The following is a 21,046-nucleotide window of genomic DNA, read 5'->3' as shown; positions in this document are numbered from 1 at the left end:
GTGAGGTGCTCCGACAATAATACGCCGATGGGAACAAGCGAAGCTGAGAAATATGTTCTGCTCAACCAGACCAGCTGGGCGCCTGGCGTGTTTGCAAATTGTACGTTACAAGCAACAATTTTACATAATTTGGTATGCTTCACATTTACATTGCATTGTATGTTAAAAACGTATCCGAAATTATTTCATTATTATTATTACTTGAGGTACAGTAAGTAGCCTACTCCCAGGACCCATGTAGCAGGTAACGCCTCAACATGAAGCCTGGGAATGAGGTCATTGTCGAGCTACGTGCTAAAAGCTGTGCAACTAATCAGATTGAACCCATCAAACAGCTCATGTCACCATCAGCATTTCAACTGAGGAATTTTCTTATTCATGTGGCTGTATTCATTATCCATTCCTTTCATGGGTGCCTCCAAAGCCTGTTCCACCCCGCCTCTCATCTCCAAATCCGCATGAAAAAGGCACACACCTGGAATGAGAGACTCCCACAACTACACGGATAGGGGATAGGGGACACGTTTGATATACAAGGATTAACAGATGGCCCAGCTTGGCTGAGTCATGCATTCTGCTTGTTTGTTTCCTCCGTCAGCCTGTCTGTGTTGGTCAACTTTATGTGATGTATTAGAAATCACCCAGATATCTGCTTCCGTTGCAGGCTGTCTGTACTCCACAATCAGTGCCTTGCCAGCCCACATCATACAGGGTGGTGAGTCTCCAGGCACCATGGAGATGCCAGCAGTCAATTGTATTGGAACCCCAGTGTGCTTTACAAACCAAATAAATGTCCTTTGTCTTAGGAAAAGTTGCCTTGCTGTTTGTTTTTACCTCATTGGCGAAGACAGGGATGTAAGGGAAAAAATAGCTTTCAAAGCAAATCTTCAATATCATGGCACTCAAAATGCTGTATGTTTTATTCAACAGGATACCGTGTCAGTGAGGAAACAAGCCGTTGCTCTTCTAACTGCTACTCTAAAACAGGAACTGACTCTTCAGGACAGCTGTGGGAAAACTGCCTGCAGGAGGAAATTTGACCTAGTGCCTAAACTGTATTCCCAGGATATGATCATTTATTTTATGAGAACAAAAACATGTAACCTACTGAAATTGTATTTGCTTCAGTGAGCATGGGATTCCCTTGCCAACCCTGAAACTTAATTGGCAAAAGTAACAGGTGAAACTCCATACCAGCGGCAGAGAGCACAATTCATTTGTTGAGTGTTCCTCTAGTCTATTTTTTCTCTTCTCACTCAGGTGTACTGTCTGATCAACTGTAGAGGTGACATGGGAGCAGGATACACACACACATACCTATTGTACACATGTGTGCACGTTCTGGATGTCTAATGTCTATTAAACAAGTACATTTTATTTCCTAAAAGCCTTAAATAAATCATACATTTGTAATGTTTCTGATACAAATGTATCAGCAGTTGACAACAGTTTTAGGATCCTGATTTTGATTAAGTTATCTGTGATCAACACATTATTTCGAGAATAATTACAACAGCAAGGTCAAAAATGCATATTGGATTTTATTTGACTGTACTTTTAGTTATGGGAGCATCTGAGCATTAACATTGACAGTTTCTGATTTTGACGTATCAGTGTTTACATTTCAACATCTTCATACTGATACAATTGGTTGCGCAATGTAGACTGCTTCTATGGGGTTGTGTGGGCTCAGAGCAGATCACTGCTTGTGCTTTCCCCTCTTGTAAATAAAGATGATAAAATAATCTAATAATTTCGTTGTTTCACCGCCAGGTGGCTCCCTTCTTCCGTCTATTATTCTGAGGATGCAACTGTGGTCAGAATGAAATAGTCAGTAGAGACGCTGAAGATGGATGAGAGCACGCATAAGAGAGCACACGAGATTCGAGGTTAATAGAAGATGTAGCTCCAAGTGTAGCACCTAAGCTTCCTTATGGAAGAACTCTCGAACTCGAACTCTTTTCGCGGATTATTCAAAAAAGCGTTCTATGTAGGCCAACACAGGAACGGGTTTTACATCTCAGCATTAGTGTCACAGATTTTATTTTCTCAAAGTGGTGTCAGGCAGTGGGGTTATCAATGTTTGGGGGCTGAGTCAGGTTCTGGCCGCGCATCTGCACCCGCTGCAATAGACAGAGGTTCCTTTTACCCAGCCGCCTCTCCTGGCGAGAAAACTGAGTGCGCGCAGTCTCCCCTGGGATTTGTCACCAATTACTTCCATTGCATTATTTAGATAACTCTACATGTGTGCGGCGATGAACCTTGCGCGCCCAAGGAATTTTCTGCTACTCTATTTGCCTTCATCAAAGTTTTATGTTGTGTGAGGGGTTGGAAGAAAAAAAGTATGTGTGGTTCAGAGCGGATGTTTAAAGATGACGTGACGTGCTGTTTTATAACCTATTACCTGGTTCGGTATGCTATAGCCCCCTTGGCGATTGGCCGCCCCTTGGCCTAAAAAAACTTTGGAATTGCCTGCTTTGAACTGAAAAGGCATAGGACCTACTGTTCTTATGTCTGATCCGATTTCCTCAATTGGTTAAAATTCTCCCAGTTCACTGGGCTACACCTGCATCAGATCTAGGCAAGGGGTGCAGTCGTAGGTCACTCAAGCATCAACCAGTTGAGACCAGAAAACCTGCAGGTATTGAAAGGAAACTCTACATTTCATATGCTGCACGGAAATTGACTGTAGAGTAAAGTACATGCGTCCACGCTGTTCGGCATATTCGGGCCTCATTTAATGGGTCTTACTCGCCGCGGTTGGCAGGCATGCTGCTGCTTCCCTATGCTGCCTATAATGTGCGTATTTATTCAAGTAGGGCCTAGGCCAAATTCGCTATTTTAATGTTTCCAACGCCTATAATGTGCGGAGGCTACACGTAATTATTTAAGTAGGGCCTAGGCCAAATTCGCTATTTTAAGGTTTACATTAAATGTTTACATTCATGGACCTTATAAGCGCATTCCGCGATTTTGCGTCCATCAAACGCCAGTCAACATCACAGACATCAGCCTCAACAAGTTCTTCACAAAACCTTTGGAGCAGGGTATCCGTTTGTTCAGCAGGTTGAGTCTAAGGGGAGCTCTCTGTAGACCCAAAGAAGTGCCTTATCATTGGTCTTACCTGGGCTTTTGTGTTATTTGGCGGGAAATGAGAGTGTTGTCGGCTGTAGCCTACTTCCAGGACCCTATAGGCCTACAAAGTACGTAAAGTTAGTTTGGTTGCCTGTCTGTGACATGCTATCGCAAACAGGCAGGCATGTGTGACACAAATTATGGATTGTTAGGGGAGGAAATGCTGTTGTAATTAATTCCTGTGACTGCTGCAGGTTGATTGCAGTAGTAGCTAGTGTGAGAGAGGGAAGATAAATGTGGATACATTTTGTGTAGCCTATGCTAGCCTTGACTCATACATCAAAACGGTTTTGTAACAGGCCAATTATACCGTAGTCTAAGGTTGTCAAACATGAGCACCACTTCAGCACTGGACAGCTCCCGCTGAGATTGACTTCAACACTGAAAATACGCCGGATGCCCCGTATTTATAACGCCTTTGTAGCGCCTAACTGTTGGTGAAAAAAAGTGAAGGGTTAAAAGCACGCTGTGTGCAGTACAGCATTACATCATGCAGCCTCATATTGGGGGCTTCAAACAAGACACTAGGTGGCAATCACGTAGAAAGAGAGGGAAAAAGAGGAAGAGAGAGACAGAGAGAAAGAGAGAGAGAGAGAGAGAGAGAGAGAGAGAGAGAGAGAGAGAGAGAGAGAGAGAGAGAGAGAGAGAGAGAGAGAGAGAGAGAGAGAGAGAGAGAGAGAGAGAGAGAGAGAGAGAGAGAGAGAGAGAGAGAGGAGGGGGTGAATTACGTCGTCGTGGGACAGTGAGTGAGGAGAGGAGAGATGGTCTGCTCATGGCATTCAGCCTTGCAGCTGGCGGAGTGTCGCAGAGAAGGACAACACTGAGTATACAACGCTGAGGGCTTGACGAGAAATAACTACACGGGTATAAATTAGTCTACCAGCCTTTTTTGGATATAGGCTACTTGATTCTGAACCTGTGGCCAAACCCACCGAAAACAGGTGAGAACATCTGCAGCGTGAACAGAGGGATGATGGGTTGGCTCTGTGACGCCACTATCGCTCAATCTGGGGATCAACTGGGCGACGCCTCCGCACCGTCACCCCGATTTTAGATGGCTCACACATTTGGGGTGCACTCGAAAAACAGGTGTCAGGGAAGTGTCGTCACGAACCCCGGAAGCCGGAGGTGGGAGCTTCAGAGAGCAAGATGGCAGCGAAATCCGATGGTCGCGGGGTCGTCACCGGTTTCGCCCAGCTGCACAACCTGGATGAGGTGGTGGGGACCGGCGAGTGCGACCCGCGAGGAGGCAGCTCCTTCCACATCTGCCACTGCTGCAACACTTCATCGTGCTACTGGGGCTGCCGGAGCGCCTGTCTGCATTACCTCAAGGGAAAGGGGAAGGAGAGAGATGCGGCGCGACCGCCGCAGGAGGAGCGCCTATGGTTGGACTGCTTGTGGATTGTCCTGGCCCTGTTGGTCTTTTTTTGGGACGTGGGGACTGACTTGTGGCTGGCCATCGATTACTACCATAAGCAGGACTACCTCTGGTCCGGACTGACCCTGTTCTTCGTGCTTGTCCCCTCGGTTCTGGTCCAGATCCTTAGCTTCAGGTGGTTCGTGCAGGATTACACCGGGGGTGGACTGGGCTCCGTAGAGGGATTGAGTAGCCGGAGAGCCACGGCTACCTTCGGAAACCAGAGAGACAGATGCTGTCTCCTCTCCGTTTGGGTCTGGCAGACAGTCATCCACATCTTTCAGATGGGGCAAGTTTGGAGGTAAGTTTACCAGTGATCTCCATTAGAGAACATCTGTTTAAAACCACAAGCGCAGTTGTGCCCCCGCCCCATCCCTGTTAAACACATTCACCCCGACTCTCCTCGCCTGCTTCACTGTCACCTGGTATAACCCTGCGTAGCCGACATGGTTTAGAGGTATAGCAGCACAAGACAGAGAAGTGAACCTGTCTGGCTGTATGTGTCTCTGGTATCGCTCACTGCTTTTTACACAAATGTCCCACTTTGCTGTTTGCTTTTCACGGTAAAGTGTTAATGGCTTGTGCACAATTCCCGAACAAATTGGAACTCAGACACGCGCCATCGCAGTTGACTGCATGTCTATATTTTGAGAGTCTTTGCACACTGGGTTCTGCGCCACTGCCAGTGCCTGTATGTATGTGTGTGTGTGTGTGTGTGTGTGTGTGTGTGTGTGTGTAAATGGTGTAGCCCATGACTGTGGGAGCTGGCGTCAGGCTAGCCGTTCATAGTGCATGTGAGGATTCAGGAGCCTTCGTTCACCCTCCCGCATGAAACACTCAACTCTGCAAACAGCGGCTAGACAAGCATCTGTTTTCACGGCAACGCGCGCGTCTCATAAAAACGACATTTCCTCCCCTTTACAGACATGATGTCATCGATTCCTCTGCGACACGGACGGGCTCTTTGGTCTTAAATTTTGCTTTTAGAACCCCAAATGATGCGTCGACGACCGTGCGCATCTCCCTACTCCCGTCTACTAAGGTCTACCTTCGTGTGCGTAATTTGTGATCGCTGACTTGATGTGCAGAAGCACTGGTAGTAAAATCTGACCCTACACTGCTCTAACAATTATGCTGGTGGATGCAAACACAAACACACACACAAACACACACAGGCACACGGACACACACATTCACAGAATCAGCCCACTCGTATTGTTTATTCGGTGGTTCTCAGCAGCGTGTTGTTTTTGGTGCAGACAGACGCAGTGGCTGACATTTAATGGGAAAATGTAACGCATGACGGCTGTTGCTGTGGGGGGTGGGGGTTGGGGGATGTAAAACCAGCATTTTTTTTATTTTGCGCATCGAGACAAGCTCGGTGGTCTCAGTAGTTCCTGTTCTATTGCTCTTTTTGTGCTGTTGAACACATACAACGCATGTGTGAGTGTGTGTGCGCGTGTGAGGCAAGGTGGAGAGAGAGACGGAGGGAGAGAGACAGGGAGAGAGCAAGAGACAGTGAAAGAGATGAAGAAACAGACAGAGAGAGAGAGAGAGAGAGAGAGAGAGAGGGGGGGGGGGGGAGATACAGATATACAGAGAGTGAGTGAGAGAGTGTGTGTGTGTGAGAGAGAGATTGACCGTTCTAGAACGTATTTAGAGCTGGGATTTACATTTGACAGCTGCCCCAGTCTAATAATTCAAATAGATCCTCTGCTAGATGCAGTCCATCACCTTTAATTCAAGACTGGATCCGTTGGACCTACCAAAATCATTTATGGCCATAGAATGGAAATCCAATCCAATATATTTACATTACATTTAAAGGACAATTACAACTACTTATTTTACATGCAACCAGATTGAGAAATGAACCAACCTACTTCCCACCCCTAACCACCTTTACAGCCATGCTCATATTTCTCTCATTGTAAATGCCACACTCTGCATTTGTCAAGCCAAACCTTTTAGGCTGCACCTGAAGCCTGTCATATCGATTGTTGCAGTCGTATAGGCTGGGTTTATTTACTCCAGCATATAGCTCCATTGATTATTCAGTTATGGCCACGCTGGTTGAAGTAGAGGACAGAGGGAGACCAGAGCTGGTGTCGACAGGCTGCGTTTTAATAAGCTAAAACGGTTAACTTCTCTCCACTCTTCAACTCTCTGCTGGTCACCAAGACTCAAAAGAGGGAGCAGATTTACAAGGGCAACTAAGTGTCATCTTCATTCCGAAAAGTCCAATGTAATGGGACATTGTTTGCATTTAGAGTTAAAGGAGGCAAGGAGATGAGGGAAATAAGCCATTGTAAACTATCAAGATGCACCATGTCTTTGAACAAGGAGGCAAGAATAGGAAACCACTGTACACTGTTGAGATGTGCCCTGGGTAAACCAGAGGAAACCACATCTCATGGGAGGGATGTTGTGACAGGACAGAGCCTCAGCGGATTTCATCCTACGGTTGACAGCTCTCATTGGACGGGCACCACCAGCCCAGAGAGCTCAAAGGATCAAAGGTTATACACTGGTGTTGTCAGTTTAGCGAAGGTTCACAACCTCCAGCCTTGAGCTCTATACAGTGGATATAGAGATAATTACGCAGATCTCTGAGCAGGGCTATGTAGATGAACGGGATCAGGCCCATGGAGCCTGGGAACACTGCCGTACATGTATGAACAGAACACACAGCTCACTGTATGCACACTGAGTATGGAATTGAACTTTTACACAAAATCTGGTAATCCCCGTCATATTTTAAGAATTCATGGTCTTGTTTGCAGATAGAACAGCATTTAACTACAGTATATGCAGAATAGCAAAAACAAGCATATCTTTTTCTCGAAGCCTCTCGTCTATATACTGGACATTATTTTGATTTTCAGTAAGGTTCTTTGCAGATTTATCAACAATGTATGTTCCAATTGTTCTTTATCTGCCTGCTAATCTGAGCAGAGGGAGGTTGGAGAGAGACAGCGAGCTGGGATTGTTTTCTGCAGGCAGCTCGTATACCGGTCTTCTAAAAGTACAGAGAATTCAGTGCTTCAAACCTTCTTTCGTCATTGGTTCTCCCCCGACTCTTTGATGTGTGCTTTGACTGGTGGTGAGTCACCGCTGCTGGAGTCTCCTTGAGAACAGAGACCCCCCCCTCCCAGAGGCCCTGGAGTTGAGACGGACAGCTTAATCGGTGTAAAAAACCCGAATCAGTGTCTGAGTGACCAAGAGGCGGATCCATCTTCATCCCTCAAGGAAATCCTGACAACGTTTTTGGAGGCCCTTTGATTTCAATAAATGCCAAGAGACTGGAGGAGACAGTGTTCTTCTGTTCGTCTGTCTGTCTGTATGTCTCTCGGTCTGTCTGTCTGTCTGTCTCTGTCTGTCTGTCTGTATCTCTCTCTCTCTGTCTCTCTCCCTCTCTTTCTCTGTCTGTATGTCTGTCTGTCTGTCTCTGTCTGTCTGTCTGTCTGTATCTCTCTCTCCCTCTCTCTCTCTCTCTCTCTCTCTCTCTCTCTCTCTCTCTCTCTCTCTCTCTCTCTCTCTCTCTCTCTCTCTCTCTCTCTCTCTCTCTCTCTCTCTCTCTCTCTCTCTCTCTCTCTCTCTCTCTCTTTCTCTCTCTCTCTCTGTCTCTCTCCCTCTCTTTCTCTGTCTGTATGTCTGTCTGTCTGTCTCTGTCTGTCTGTCTGTATCTCTCTCTCTCTCTCTCTCTCTCTGTCTGTCTGTCTGTCTGTCTGTCTGTCGCCTTTCTCTCTTGTATACCTGTACTGTACATGATGATATCCCTCAATCAGGCCTCTCAGTGATGTTGTGTGACTTCACTCTAGTCCCATCTGGAAGAGATCTCCCAAACAATGTCTCCAAGTGTAAGGACACTGCAAATCGGATGTCTGGATTAGACCTTAATCCCAGTAAAACACTGGGTTTGCCACAGAGTAACATGAGGGGAATTTGCTTGAGCTGACATCTGCCTGTGTTTTCAGGCCTAAATATTAATGCTGACTGTGAAGGAGACAAGGAAAAGCCTCTTCTGGCTGGCCAGGCTGTATGCCACTGCCAGAAAGGTTTGTATGAGCTCTGAAGCGAGGCATTGACACTGTACACAGACACTGTCGAGTAGAAAATTAGTTTTCAGAGTTTCTTCAACACAAAGTGTGTGTGTGTTTTTGTGTTTGTGTGTGTGTGTTGTGACGATTCTTCCCCTCCGTCACCGAGTACGTTCCCCCCCGGGTGCAGGACAGCAAAAATGAGACGCTGAGACGGACAGTTGCAACAACACTTCAGTTATATATTTTTTTCTCTTTTCAGCGGAGCCAGAACGCTAGTAGACACACTGCCATACTAGGTCATCAGAATGGGCAAAATAAACAATTCGCGTCAAACAAGGAATATAAGTAATTGGACAAATCTCAGGCGGTCCCTCAACCGCCATTGCACCAGTCATTCTCCGGCTCCACTCTCCTTCCTTCCTCTAATCGGGACTTTTTAAAGCAAGCACAATCAGGAATATGAGTTACACCTGTTTACTTGATCCCATCAATTAAGCCTCCTTAGGCCTACCTCCCAGGAAAGGATTCCCCTGGACTCTGTATTCCACCTGACCCCTCACAGTGTGAAGAGGACATAATGGCTTGGTTGAGTTAGTGGCAATCAATTTCATTAGGTAGTTTGGCACTGAATGTGGGGAGAATGGGGAAAGATCATTAACATATTGTACTCTTTGCAGAAAAAACATTGTTGACTGTCGGGCAGTAAGCTGGAGGGGGGGGAGTTGTTCTCCTCACACCAACTTTTCCAGTTGGGTTAAACAGGAGTTGGTTGAAGCTCTGCTTAACCACCAGTTTAGGGACAGACGCTTTGTGATGATCTGGTCCTGGGCTTATGCATCAGGGGTAACTAGCCCACCACCCTCCCTGTCTCATTGCCTACTCACAATCCACTGGAGTTTCAATGCGACCGTGCTCATTTTCTAATTAACATTGATAACAGGGTTCCTTAAAAGCTGGCGCTCAAAGAAAGCCTCCAATTAGGAGACAGAGGAAGCTGTCAAAGCCAGGAGGGTGCACGAGGTTCCTCTTCAAGCGGGGGTGGAGGTGGCTCGGGGTGTGTGTGTGGGAGGACGGGGGGACGGGGGACGGTGGGACTGAGAAGACACGTTGAGCAGGGTCAGTCATTCCTTCATTCCTGCCTGCCATGTGTAAAGATGATTCAGGAATCACACAGGACGTTCAAAGCTTCGATTCACATGTTCAATCACCATCTTCCACGTTGACCTGTGGGGCAGTTGACCTGCACCATTCTTGAAGGTTTTAGGCGTGTTTAATATAGGCTCTATCTGTTGTAGCTTTCTGATGTTTGATAGTTGTTAAATTGGACGTTGCTTATTTTGTGACTGTTGGGAATTTCTTGATGTGTGAAATAGAGTTCCTGAAAATTAAGATATATCCAAGTTAAGATATAGAATTGAGATAATTAATCAAATCCAGGTCGAAAAAAAACCTAAACGAATAAGACGCTGTTAATTTACTGCCAGAACTGTATCCTTTGGCAAAACACCAACATCCCAGGTTGCCTTTGGGCACAACAAGTTCAATGCATGGCATGGGAAATGACAAGTAAAGCGCGAAAGTTGACACTCGATTGAGCTGCCTGAGGCATTGCCTGCTGAGCTGACTCGCTTCTTGTCTAGCAGGCCTGTTGCTATAGAGCTGAGCTGCTATCTCTAACTCTAGAAGAAGGCAAACAGACTGATAGATAAACACACACACACTATTCCTCAGGGTTCAGTGTTCCCCCCCCCCCCCCCCCCCCCCCCTCCCTCTCTCTCTCTCTCTCTCTCTCTCTCTCTCTCTCTCTCTCTCTCTCTCTCTCTCTCTCACACTCACACACACATACTAAAACAAACACACATACACACACACCTCTGGGGAACTGAGGAGCAGCTATGTGTTACACTTCTGAATGTCCTGTTTCTTCAGGCTCTAAGAGCAGAGAGCTGGTGTACTCGACTGTTACCTACTCCATCTCTGCCTTCTCCTCTCGACATCTCCCTATTTGAGTTCTGTGTTTACTTCAGCTATATGTAAACATGGGGTGGGAGCCCTACACAGCAACCTTCTTTACATAACCATCAGTTCATTCGCATCCTTCTCTTCAATCTCTCAACATGGCTCCGGCATCAGTACTGTTCTACCTTGCCCTGCTGCTGAGGTCTCCCTGTGTACTAGTTAAGGTGATCTGGCTCTCTGATCTGCACGGTCACAGCTATCATATGCTCTATCCCTCTCTGCTTGTTAAAGACATCATGGCTGCTCCCTTACTCCCCTTCCTCCTTCCCTCTCTCTTCCTCTGCCTGTCTCTGCATCTAGATCTCTCTCTCTCTCTCTCTCTCTCTCTCTCTCTCTCTCTCTCTTTCTCTCCCTGTGTTCCCTTCACATAAAGCTGCACTTGACCTCCATTTCTGTCAAGGAAATTGGAGCATCTGGCTTCTGCCCCATTATAACCAAGCACCCCCCAACACACACATACAGTCCTCATCCTCTCCCTCCATCCCTCCTTCTCTCCCTCCCTCTCCTCAGAGCCCATTTTCAGACCTCCCATTCTCCCTTTCGGCCCAGGCCTCATCTCTCTTTACAACATGATGTCCCACTTCCAGAATTCCTTCCCCTCAAAGTCAACCTGTGGAGGAGAATCTCTCTCTGGACCCATAATGCTCTCACTGTTGGGTTTCTGGAGGTTTTCTCAAGGGTGCTTGACAAGGTTTTAAGCCTGAATGCACATAAAATGTTTTGTTAACAGGTGATGTTTATGGTATACATATTGGTGGTGGTTTACTCTGTGGTTTTGAATTTATAAATACAATTTAATATATAGTATTTACAGCACTTTAAAATAGTTTTTGCAGTGGACATACTACTCAAACATTTAACATATTATGAAAAAGGACACATTTCTATGAAAAAACAAGTGTTAAATATTTAGTTACCGGTAGTCAGGTTCTATTGAACATTTGCTATATGAATAATACATTTTATGTAATAAGTTATGATTCATAACTTCTACTACTACTTCTACTCAATAATTGGGTAACACTTTATAATAAGTCAACGCTTTTTGGCATTTACAAAGTGTTAACTAACCATTAGCAAATGGTTTGTTCACCATTTGCTAATGCTTTCTATACCAGCTCATGTACCATTAACAGATTATAAACTACTGGTTTGCAACTATATTAACAAGCTGTCTATAAAGTATGGTAATGCAGTTATCAAACAACTTATGAATTGTATTATGAATCAAATCCATAATGTTTAACAGTGTTTATTAATGATTAACATAGCATTTAATAATAAGATTATTAACTATTTAATAATGTATTGTTAATGTTTCAAAATGTTTTATAAAGGGTTAACTACCTATTAGTTAACACTTTGTAAATGCCAAAAAGCGTTGACTTATTATAAAGTGTTACCAATAATTTTAACCATGAGTTCCAAATGGGTGCTTCCTCAAAACCTTGTCCTTGAGTATTATAACTCAGACACACGCGCACACACACACATGTATGTTATTCATGTTTGAGCTACAGATGAAAAGAACAGAGCCCGTCTGTCTGGGTAGTCATATCAACAGAGCTGGGAAGAAACAAGCGATCTGGAGTCTAATTATGCCTGACACTTGAGGTGTCAGCCTGATAAACAGAGAATCTTTCAGTGTAAATAATTAAACAGACCCTTTAGTACTCACATTGGTGTCGCATTGTGGTGGTTGTGCTGTTCTCATATGAGCATGTGGTGCCGTCTGAAGCATTTGTGTGAACAAGGGCATGCAGACTTTACAGATGCATGTGGGAAACCTCACTAACCAAACGTGTGCAATGTTAACACATGAAATGAGTCTCTGTGAACTTAAACCAATACTCTGAATTACTTACACCACACACACCCATTTTGCGCTCATTCTCACTTGTGTGCACACACAGTAACACACAGTATATTTTTCATTTCATTAATTTAGTAGACAATTTAATTCAAAGAATCAGAATTTGGTTTATTCGCCATGTAGGTTCCACAAACACAGAATTTACTGTGGGAAACAGACAGTAAAAAAGCAACATACAAATGCACATTGCACACATACACACACGCTCACAACATAGTACTTTGCACACCCTTTAGTACTCCAACACACATTTTTACATCATTCTTACCTAGACAGAAACACATGCATACAGACAGTAACATGTCACACACGTGTGTGTGTGTGTGTGTGTGCATGCACTGTGCACACACTCAGGCTGTCACCTCACAGATCTGGTGAACGGGAGCGATGATCTTGGCAGTACAGTTCAAGTCTGCTATCCAGGGACATCAGAGGTGTTCTCCTTCATGCATGGAGAGACGCCAGACCAAGGCTGCTGACGTGATTCACATGGATCAAGGAGAAAAAAGTCATGGCAGAGAGAGAAAGAGAGAAGATATGCCCTGCATGGCCAAAAATATCTCAATAATGTTCCTCTTTCAGACAGAGGTTGAATGGAGATAATAGATCTTACAGAACGCCACCCTGAAGTGGTTCTACTGACTCACTCTGACTCAGTGTGCATACACTGTTGATCTTCCTACCGTGTACTCTATACAATCTGACAAGCACCAAAGCAGGGTGGTTTGTTACCCAGTTTGCCTTTTTCAATTCTCTTCTACTAATGCTGGTGTACTGGTACTTCAACTAATGTGATGTACTAATACTATCACTCATGGTTAAAGACAGAAAGATTACAGTGAGTGTGCCTTATGCTTGTGACAACCCAGATTAGATGAAACATACTGGGGGTCACCATGCACGGGCAGGGCATCTGTTGTCGTGACAACGAGAGTGATACTGCCAGGCTGGCATCACGGGTGAGTATTTGTGCCAGCAGATTATCAGCTAGGCATGAGTCATGGGTGAGTGTTTGACTGACGACGAGGTTCTAGATAGTACGGCACAACATCTTTGTGTTGGTGTGCCAGCTGGGATTCAGATGGACGTGTGAGTAATTCGACAGTCTGTTCTGTTTGAGTCATTTTGTGCTGGAGTAATGCTTGTTCATGTGTCTCACTGAGTTTCATCTGCTTTCAGGGTGTCGGGGGAACTTTGGGGAGTTCTTGTGTGTGACCGTGTCTGTGACTACAATCACGATCCTGAATGTTGTTTCCAAATACTGGACTCAATAATGTGTCACCACTTATGATAACAGGTGCAGATCCTTCGTTTTAGAATCAGGCACCGTCACAGGGCAACACAATTCAAGACTCCTGTAGCCTGCCATGTTTCACCATATATTCTCATGTTTGTTACCAGGCAAGTTAGTGCAGCTTTTTAGGGATTTTTTAAAACAGGCATGTGGATAGCTTGTCTTGGGGCCTCAGGGGCCCTGAGGGGGGGTGAGGGAGTGGGTCAGGGGCTCACTGAGCCATCAATGATCCATTAGCTGTCACACACCATCACACTAAGGCCGCTGTCAGGCCTGGGTGTATTTCAGATGTGTAAAACCCCAGCTCCCCTGAGATCACAACCACCAATGTTAACAAAACTCTCCTCTCCCATATAAAACACTCCTCTCCATCTTTCCACTTTCCCTTCTCTCCATCTCACTAGGTTGTCTGTCACTCTTTGTTATCATGCTGTCTGTCTCTGTCTTCCATTTTCTCTCCCTCTCTCCCCTGTCCACTACCTTTCTTTCCATCCCTCTGTCTCTGTTCTACCACTTTTTTGTTATTTCCCTCCCTCCCCCTGTCTGTGCCTCCAGTGTGAGTTACATGGTAATGACTGGTGATTGCAGCTTTGTGCAGACTGCAGCCTCTGGGCCCTGAAGGTAATAAAATACACTGACAGTCTGGTGTGTGTAAAGAGAGAGAGAGAGAGAGAGAGAGAGAGAGAGAGAGAGAGAGAGAGAGAGAGAGAGAGAGAGAGAGAGAGAGAGAGAGCGAGAGAGAGAGAGAGAGAGAGAGAGAGAGAGAGAGAAAGAGAGAGAGAAAGAAAGAAAGAGAGAATGCTTACTGATTCACTGCGCTGTCACTCTCTTGTTTGTCTCCCCAAACACACTAACACACACACATTACACACACACATACTCAATGACACCACCCCAGCCACCTGCATCCTGACCATGTGCGTGTGTGTGAGCACGTGTTTGTATGTTTGTGTGTTTGTGTGTGCTATGCATTTGACATGTGGATGGACTGTGTTGGTGAAATAAAAATGTAAAATGTGGTTGACTTACCTCGTTTGGTATGGCATCTGTTGTATAGTAGTTGCTCATGTAGCATTGGAATTCATGGACAGAGAGAAAGAGAGAGACAAACACACAAAGAGAGAGAAATGAAGAATAATAGTTACAGAATGAGAAAGAAAGAGAGGAAAGGTTATGTAAAATACAACTTGCACAGAGCTGGAAGGGGAGCTGGTATAATAAGAGAGCTGATGGAGTCAGTCAGACGAAAGTCTGTTAGCCTCTGTGACTGACGGGATCATCTCCTGTGTCCCCCGGGGCCCGTACTGCCACCAAACCAACATGTTCTAATTCCGGCTGTCTCTGTGGACTGTGGACTGGGTTAGGAAAATATAGGCCAGTATTGGTTGCAATGTCAGTTGCCACATGCTGCATCGCATTTTGGATAATTATAGCCTCTTATAGTCTATTTTCCTCATGATAGTTTTAAGCACTAAACTACTAATTAAAAAACAATAAAACTGTAATTGTTCAGTAATATTACTCATATAGCTGCATGTATGCACATGCAGCTGTTGTAGCCAGGTATTGGATTGGCATCAGCCCCTCTCAGTGTGGCAGACGAGACTGATTTTGCCCAATTGTGTATCCGTAAGTAACTCATTATTTTGTATAGGAAAAGGAATGAATGAACATACATACACAAGATTATGCAAACACACACGCTCGCACTTATGTTCACAAACACACACACACCTTTATTTTCATGCCAGATGATCAGCAAAGAGGCTAATTGACACCATTTCAACATTGTAAACTGAGTGGTGACATGGAAGCAGTCGTTCACACGCTTGTCTTTTTATAGTTGTTGTTTTTAGCCCTGAAAATTGATGTCTTCCCCCTTTGGAATGTTTTCCTTCACATTTAGTATAAATGGATTTACACTCAGCAGAGCAGAGTCCTATGTGGAACAGGCCAAGATTAGCGGAATGTTTAATCACAGTCTTTTGAAAAAAGCTTAACATTTATCCTCTCACCAGGAAAAATGCAGCATGGGATTTCCTTTGGCAGAAATGTGGAAATCTTGGGGAATACAGAATCAAAACAGTGCTTTTGTAGACACAAATTTTAAACATTTGTTTGACTTTTATGTGTTTTTTTTTCTTTTTTTTTCTGAGAGATTCAGAGCGTCTCATTGTTGACAGAGTAGAGCATCGACTTGGCTGTGCACACCACCAGGAATGGGGCATTGACTGCTTTCAAGGTCTGGCTTTTGTTTTTGTCAAAATAAAACACAATTTAAGAAAAATAGTTCATTTTGTTCAACACACCTTCAGAACTTTGCATGTCGCTCAGGGAACAGTCTAAAAAACACTTTTAAATTCAATATTTATATTTCCAACTTTTAGATTCAGATTGTCAATGCTAAGAGGCTCCTTTTGTGTCAGATCTGTTCAGCATCGTCCATTGTCTCCTCCTCAGGGAGAATGACAGGCGTAAAGTTCAACCAATCATTGTATGGCCAGTCAAATTTTGGGACACGAACAGATTTGAGACGTCTTTTCTTCAGTGGCCTGATTTTGAGATATCTATCCTGCAAATCAAGCAGTGCAATGTACTGCGTTTTTCAAGAACAAATCTTTGAATTCTTTGATTCATAGACCATCCCAATATTCTTAAATCTTTTAAACATAACCTCTGGTTATGTGGTTACCGATTCCCCTGAATCCCTGTATATGGTGATTGAATTATAAATGTGTGTATGGAGAGTCGGTAATGAGGTGAAGCCCAGTGCCGGGGCTGACCCAAATTCCCAGCCGAAGCCCTGCAGTGAGCAAGACCCAACAGATCTGTGGCCCAGAGCAGCCCACTCCAGCACAATACACACTCTGCTCCAGCCATGTGTGTTAAACAGTGCCAAAAGCACAATCTCTGTGTCTCTCTCAGTCTCTCTTACTCCTTCCTCTCTCTCTCCTCTCCTCTCTTTGTCTTTCTCTCTCTCTATGTCTTGTCCTCTGGCTGCCCAGTTTCATTGCCCCATCTCTTTATTATTAAATGTATGGATTTTGTGTCTTTCATTGGAATCTCGATCGCAAGAAAAACAAAATACAATGTTATATCTCTGACTGTTGATTTTGTGATGAATTAAAACAGACCCAGACTAGCTCATGTCGGAAGCAGCTGAGGAACCGCTGAGGAACCGCTGAGGAACCACTGTATTGATCTATTTTGAGAAGGGGGAGCCACAAAAAAAACAGAAATACTGTAGTTAGTGCTCTCCCACTCCAAACAAAGCACTCTTCAGGTTTTTTATCCCGGGATTTCAAGTATTCTAGTATTCAACAGTAGAGCTTTAAATGTGTGAGATGTGCAGGAGACTGAACCTTAGAACACAGAGAAGTTGGTGAATCACAACGCAAAAAGAAAAGAATACTGTGTTCCCTCTTCCCTTAGGAGCTTTCATTACCTAGTGGTATGAGTAACCTTGCTGTAGCCTTGGGGAGTTGTGTTAGTGTTGACCTAGCCCACGGCTGGTGAAAGGGACTGGAAGCAGCAGAACACCCCTTCTGGCTTATACTTTACTCACCAGCCCCTCAAAACTGGAAAATATAACTCCTTCACTCTCTCTCTCTCTCTCTCTCTCTCTCTCTCTCTCTCTCTCTCTCTCTCTCTCTCTCTCTCTCTCTCTCTCTCTCTCTCTCTCTCTCTCTCTCACTCACCCACCCAGTCTCTCTGTCTCCCCCTGACCTGACCTGTCCCCTGACTCACTGACTAGGTTGGTCCTGGTGTGTGGCCATGTTCCTGGCCTCCCGACCCTGAGGGCTTCTGATGGTGGGCACCGCCTGCCTCTGCCTCCTGTCCTGCCCTGACATGCACTCCAACATCCCCTGCCTCCCCCACTCTCTCCTCCCTCTCTTTATGCCTCTCCTCCTGCTCTCCTCTCCAGCCTGTCTGGCCCTTCTTCCCTGTCCTCCTTTGCTCTGCTCATCTTTCTGTTCTCCTTGTGTGCTACTCCAGCTTTCCCTCCCTCCCTCTCTCCATACCATCCCCTTAATCTGGCTTTATCTCCAACCCTTTCTCAATGTCTTTTTCTTTCTCGCCCTCTCCCCATATTCTCTTTTTTCTCTCTTTCCTGTTTATCCTTCTTCCCCCTTTTTTCCTTCTGTCTCTATTTTGCTCTCTGTCTCTCTCTCTGTCCCACCCTCTCTCTCTCTCTCCCAGCTTGTCGCTGGCGGGCCTAGGGAGAAGATGACAGTTGCATTAGCAGTCTATTGTGAGGTCACTTTCCCTCAGCTCCACTGAGACTCAACACCAGTACCAGACCCAGAGAGGGAGAGAGAGGGAGAGAAAGACAGAGAGAGAGAGACAGAGAGAGAGAGAGAAGGAGGGAGTGAGGCAGGAGGAAAGGGACAACAAGATGGAAAGAGAAAAGGAAGAAGAAGTAAAAAGAGGAGAATAGAAAGGTAGGAAGATACTGGGAATAATAGAAGATTACAAGAGCATTCCAGTGAAGGGAGAGAAAGATATCTTGGAGGAGAGAGGAGAGAATGTCTAAAAGTAGTAGAGTATTGTGTGTCAAGCCACAGAGAAACCCAGGACACAATTCAGCAAACCGGAGACAAGAAGAGGGTGAACAGCCTGTGTCGGTTTGAATAGACAAAAAGGAACCCTTGTAAACAAAACAAAAGATATTCCAGTCGGCCTGGGTTGACTGCACGCGCCTGTGCGTGAGGCATCAAAAGTCCCAGTGTAGCAGCCACGCTCTTCCTCCCCTCGAGGCGTAGCTTCCTGCCTTGAGGCTCTCTGTTCTCCCCATCGGCTCACCTTTAGCAGACCAGGCCACTGACTGACAAATGAGTCGCAGCTGTGGGGCTCTTTCATAGAGTGGGAAGCTGGAAACCTCTAAAGGGACAGCGCCCAGCCTGGCCGTGTGGCAGGGCGGGTTACTGTCCATGGTGCTGGGAGGGCTTCTCTCCTGGGTGCCACTCTAGGGACAGAATAACTGTTAATAATAGTTTTAATAATAATAATAGTTTCTTGCTAATTGCTCTATTTTTTACTTGAACTTTTCAGGGTTGCCGTACCAGCAATGACTACAGTCATTTGTCTCCCATTTCATCGCTTTTTGTACAGCACATGCTGACACCGCATGATTTGCCATCATCCACAATGTTTATTTTTCTTATCGTTTATTGTATGCTTATGGCAGCCATAAGCGATTCACAGGAGGCCTGGAGCCCTGCTTGATTGACATTTAATCGTCACAGCAACGAGTGGACAGTGAGTGACTGCTCCGTGGAGATTGTGCAGGGACAGGCAGGATTTAAAAGAGAGCGATGGAGGGCTTTCTAGAAATCACCCCCTTTTTGTTTAGCTCTTTTAATCACAGGCTAAGGCCTCTGAGAGGCCAAGACAATATCTCTCTCCCTTCTGAAACTGACCAACTCTACATCCAGATGTTAGCCCAGAATTCCAAGGGTAGAAAATCATGATTAAACAACAGACAATCAGGGCTCTCCTGTTAGGTCACACAGATAGCTAAGTGCTAATGCTAATTGTTGGCTCCCAGTTGGATGCCAGTCTCCAACAGTAATCGTGTTGATTACATTTTCATCGGTGGTAGATTTCAGGTCTTTAAAAACGGCAAGGCTCTGAATCCCCAGATGGTGTTTGTCTCAATGGTGTCGACTCAAGCTGGCGCTGTTGCAGGGCTTCTGAGAAGCTTAGCGCACAGCAAGTGATGGAGGGGAGCTGTTGGGCAAACAGAGGATAGAGAGATCCCTGTGAGGCTCGTGGGTGGAATGTGAAAAAGACAAGAGACAGTGGGGAGTCCCTGTGAAGCTGAGGGGAGCCTTCTTTCGCTCACTCTTTTTTATTCTGTCTTTCTCTCTCTCTCTCTCTCTCTCTCTCTCTCTCTCTCTCTCTCTCTCTCTCTCTCTCTCTCTCTCTCTCCCCCTCTCTCACTCTCTCTGTGTGCGAGCCTCTCTCATCCCCTTTCTTTGTACAACCTCTGCTGACTGTACGTATAACAGCCATGGTTCAGACTTCAGGACACACGTCAAAGACAAATGGAACTCCCTATTCATCCCCCTCAATCCCCCCCACCACCCCCCCCCCCCACCACCCCAGTTGCCTGACTGCGCCCCCACACGAAAGACCCCCTGAGGGTGCACCAGCGAGGCAGTGAACCCCCTGGGGGCCCATGTCAAACACGACGGCCCACGGGGGGCCAATCACGGTATCAGAGAGCATTAGGGTGAGGTCTGTGGACAAGTAAGGGGGAGCTGTGTGTGGGGCGGGGGGGTTTGAAAGTGACTAAACCTTATTTTTGACACTATAAGACAACCTAGGCAAGACAACCCAGCAAAGACATCGCAAGAATACAGGCGACCATGATGGGGAAGACATGGCTTGGTCAGGTTGCAGACATTAAATACCATATACACCAATATATATTTGTTTCCGTTTTTCAAAGTGGTCAATACCATTTGTGTACTCTGTCGACTCTCAGCTCTTTCCTCCTGACTGCCACTCATCATTATGGTTACAGGTAGTCGTTCAGAGATCTGGCATGTTCTCAAGCCCCGTGGGCAGGGCCATCACCACCTTACCAGTGTTCTACCACTGTTGATCCCATGGTGTCACACTTCCTGTCATGCACACAAGCATCCACACACGCATATATGCATACAAACACACACACACAACTTCAAACACACAATCTGACAAAGAGGGAGTGAATAGACTGGGGACTCGGGGACTACAGGGGACGTCTGGGATCCAGGAAGCTCCCCTCATTCTGAAAACAAACCCTTGTTCTACCACATCTTGTACATATTGCATATGTCACTAAGGATCGGATACATGGAATAAATCTGAGTAGGAGTTTCATTAATCCATAATCATGCAGTAATTATGGATAACACTATTATCTCCATAATATATATGAACAGGAATTGGTAGTACTGTTTCTAGATAGGCCTGATGTCTTAGAAAGACTTTCGGTCTATTTCACACCCTTGTGAGGATTTAACTGTGTAACTGTGCTACACAACACTAGTGAGAGTGTAGAATATAAATGAGTAGAGGAGAAGAAGACAAAGGAACAGTCAGACCCGGTGTGAGTGGAAAGAAAGCTGACAGGGTCCATGAAAGAGACTAGATGAGAATCTTCATCCCTGTGTACCAGGCAAGGTTTGCTAGTTGTGGCTAGCCTGATAGATGTTCACAAGGTTTTCTGTAGCTTTTTTGAGTTGAGAAAACGTCAGTGTGTGTCTCTGTTGTTG

General features: G+C 45.4%; 1 protein-coding gene across 1 annotated transcript in view; it reads left to right on the top strand.

Annotated features, from left to right (window-relative positions):
* Positions 1 to 4,284: 4,284 nt before the first annotated feature.
* The window catches only part of xkr6b (XK, Kell blood group complex subunit-related family, member 6b), a 29,356-nt gene continuing 12,594 nt past the window's right edge, over positions 4,285 to 21,046 (top strand). The window contains exon 1 of the mRNA XM_067242138.1: positions 4,285 to 4,853. Within this exon, the coding sequence (XP_067098239.1) occupies positions 4,285 to 4,853 (569 nt within the window). The remainder of the gene's footprint in view (positions 4,854 to 21,046) is intronic.

This window comes from Osmerus mordax, chromosome 8, assembly GCF_038355195.1.
Source record: "Osmerus mordax isolate fOsmMor3 chromosome 8, fOsmMor3.pri, whole genome shotgun sequence".
NCBI lineage: Eukaryota > Metazoa > Chordata > Actinopteri > Osmeriformes > Osmeridae > Osmerus > Osmerus mordax.
Note: the sequence above shows the minus strand (reverse complement) of the source record. Positions and strands in the feature narration are given on the sequence as shown.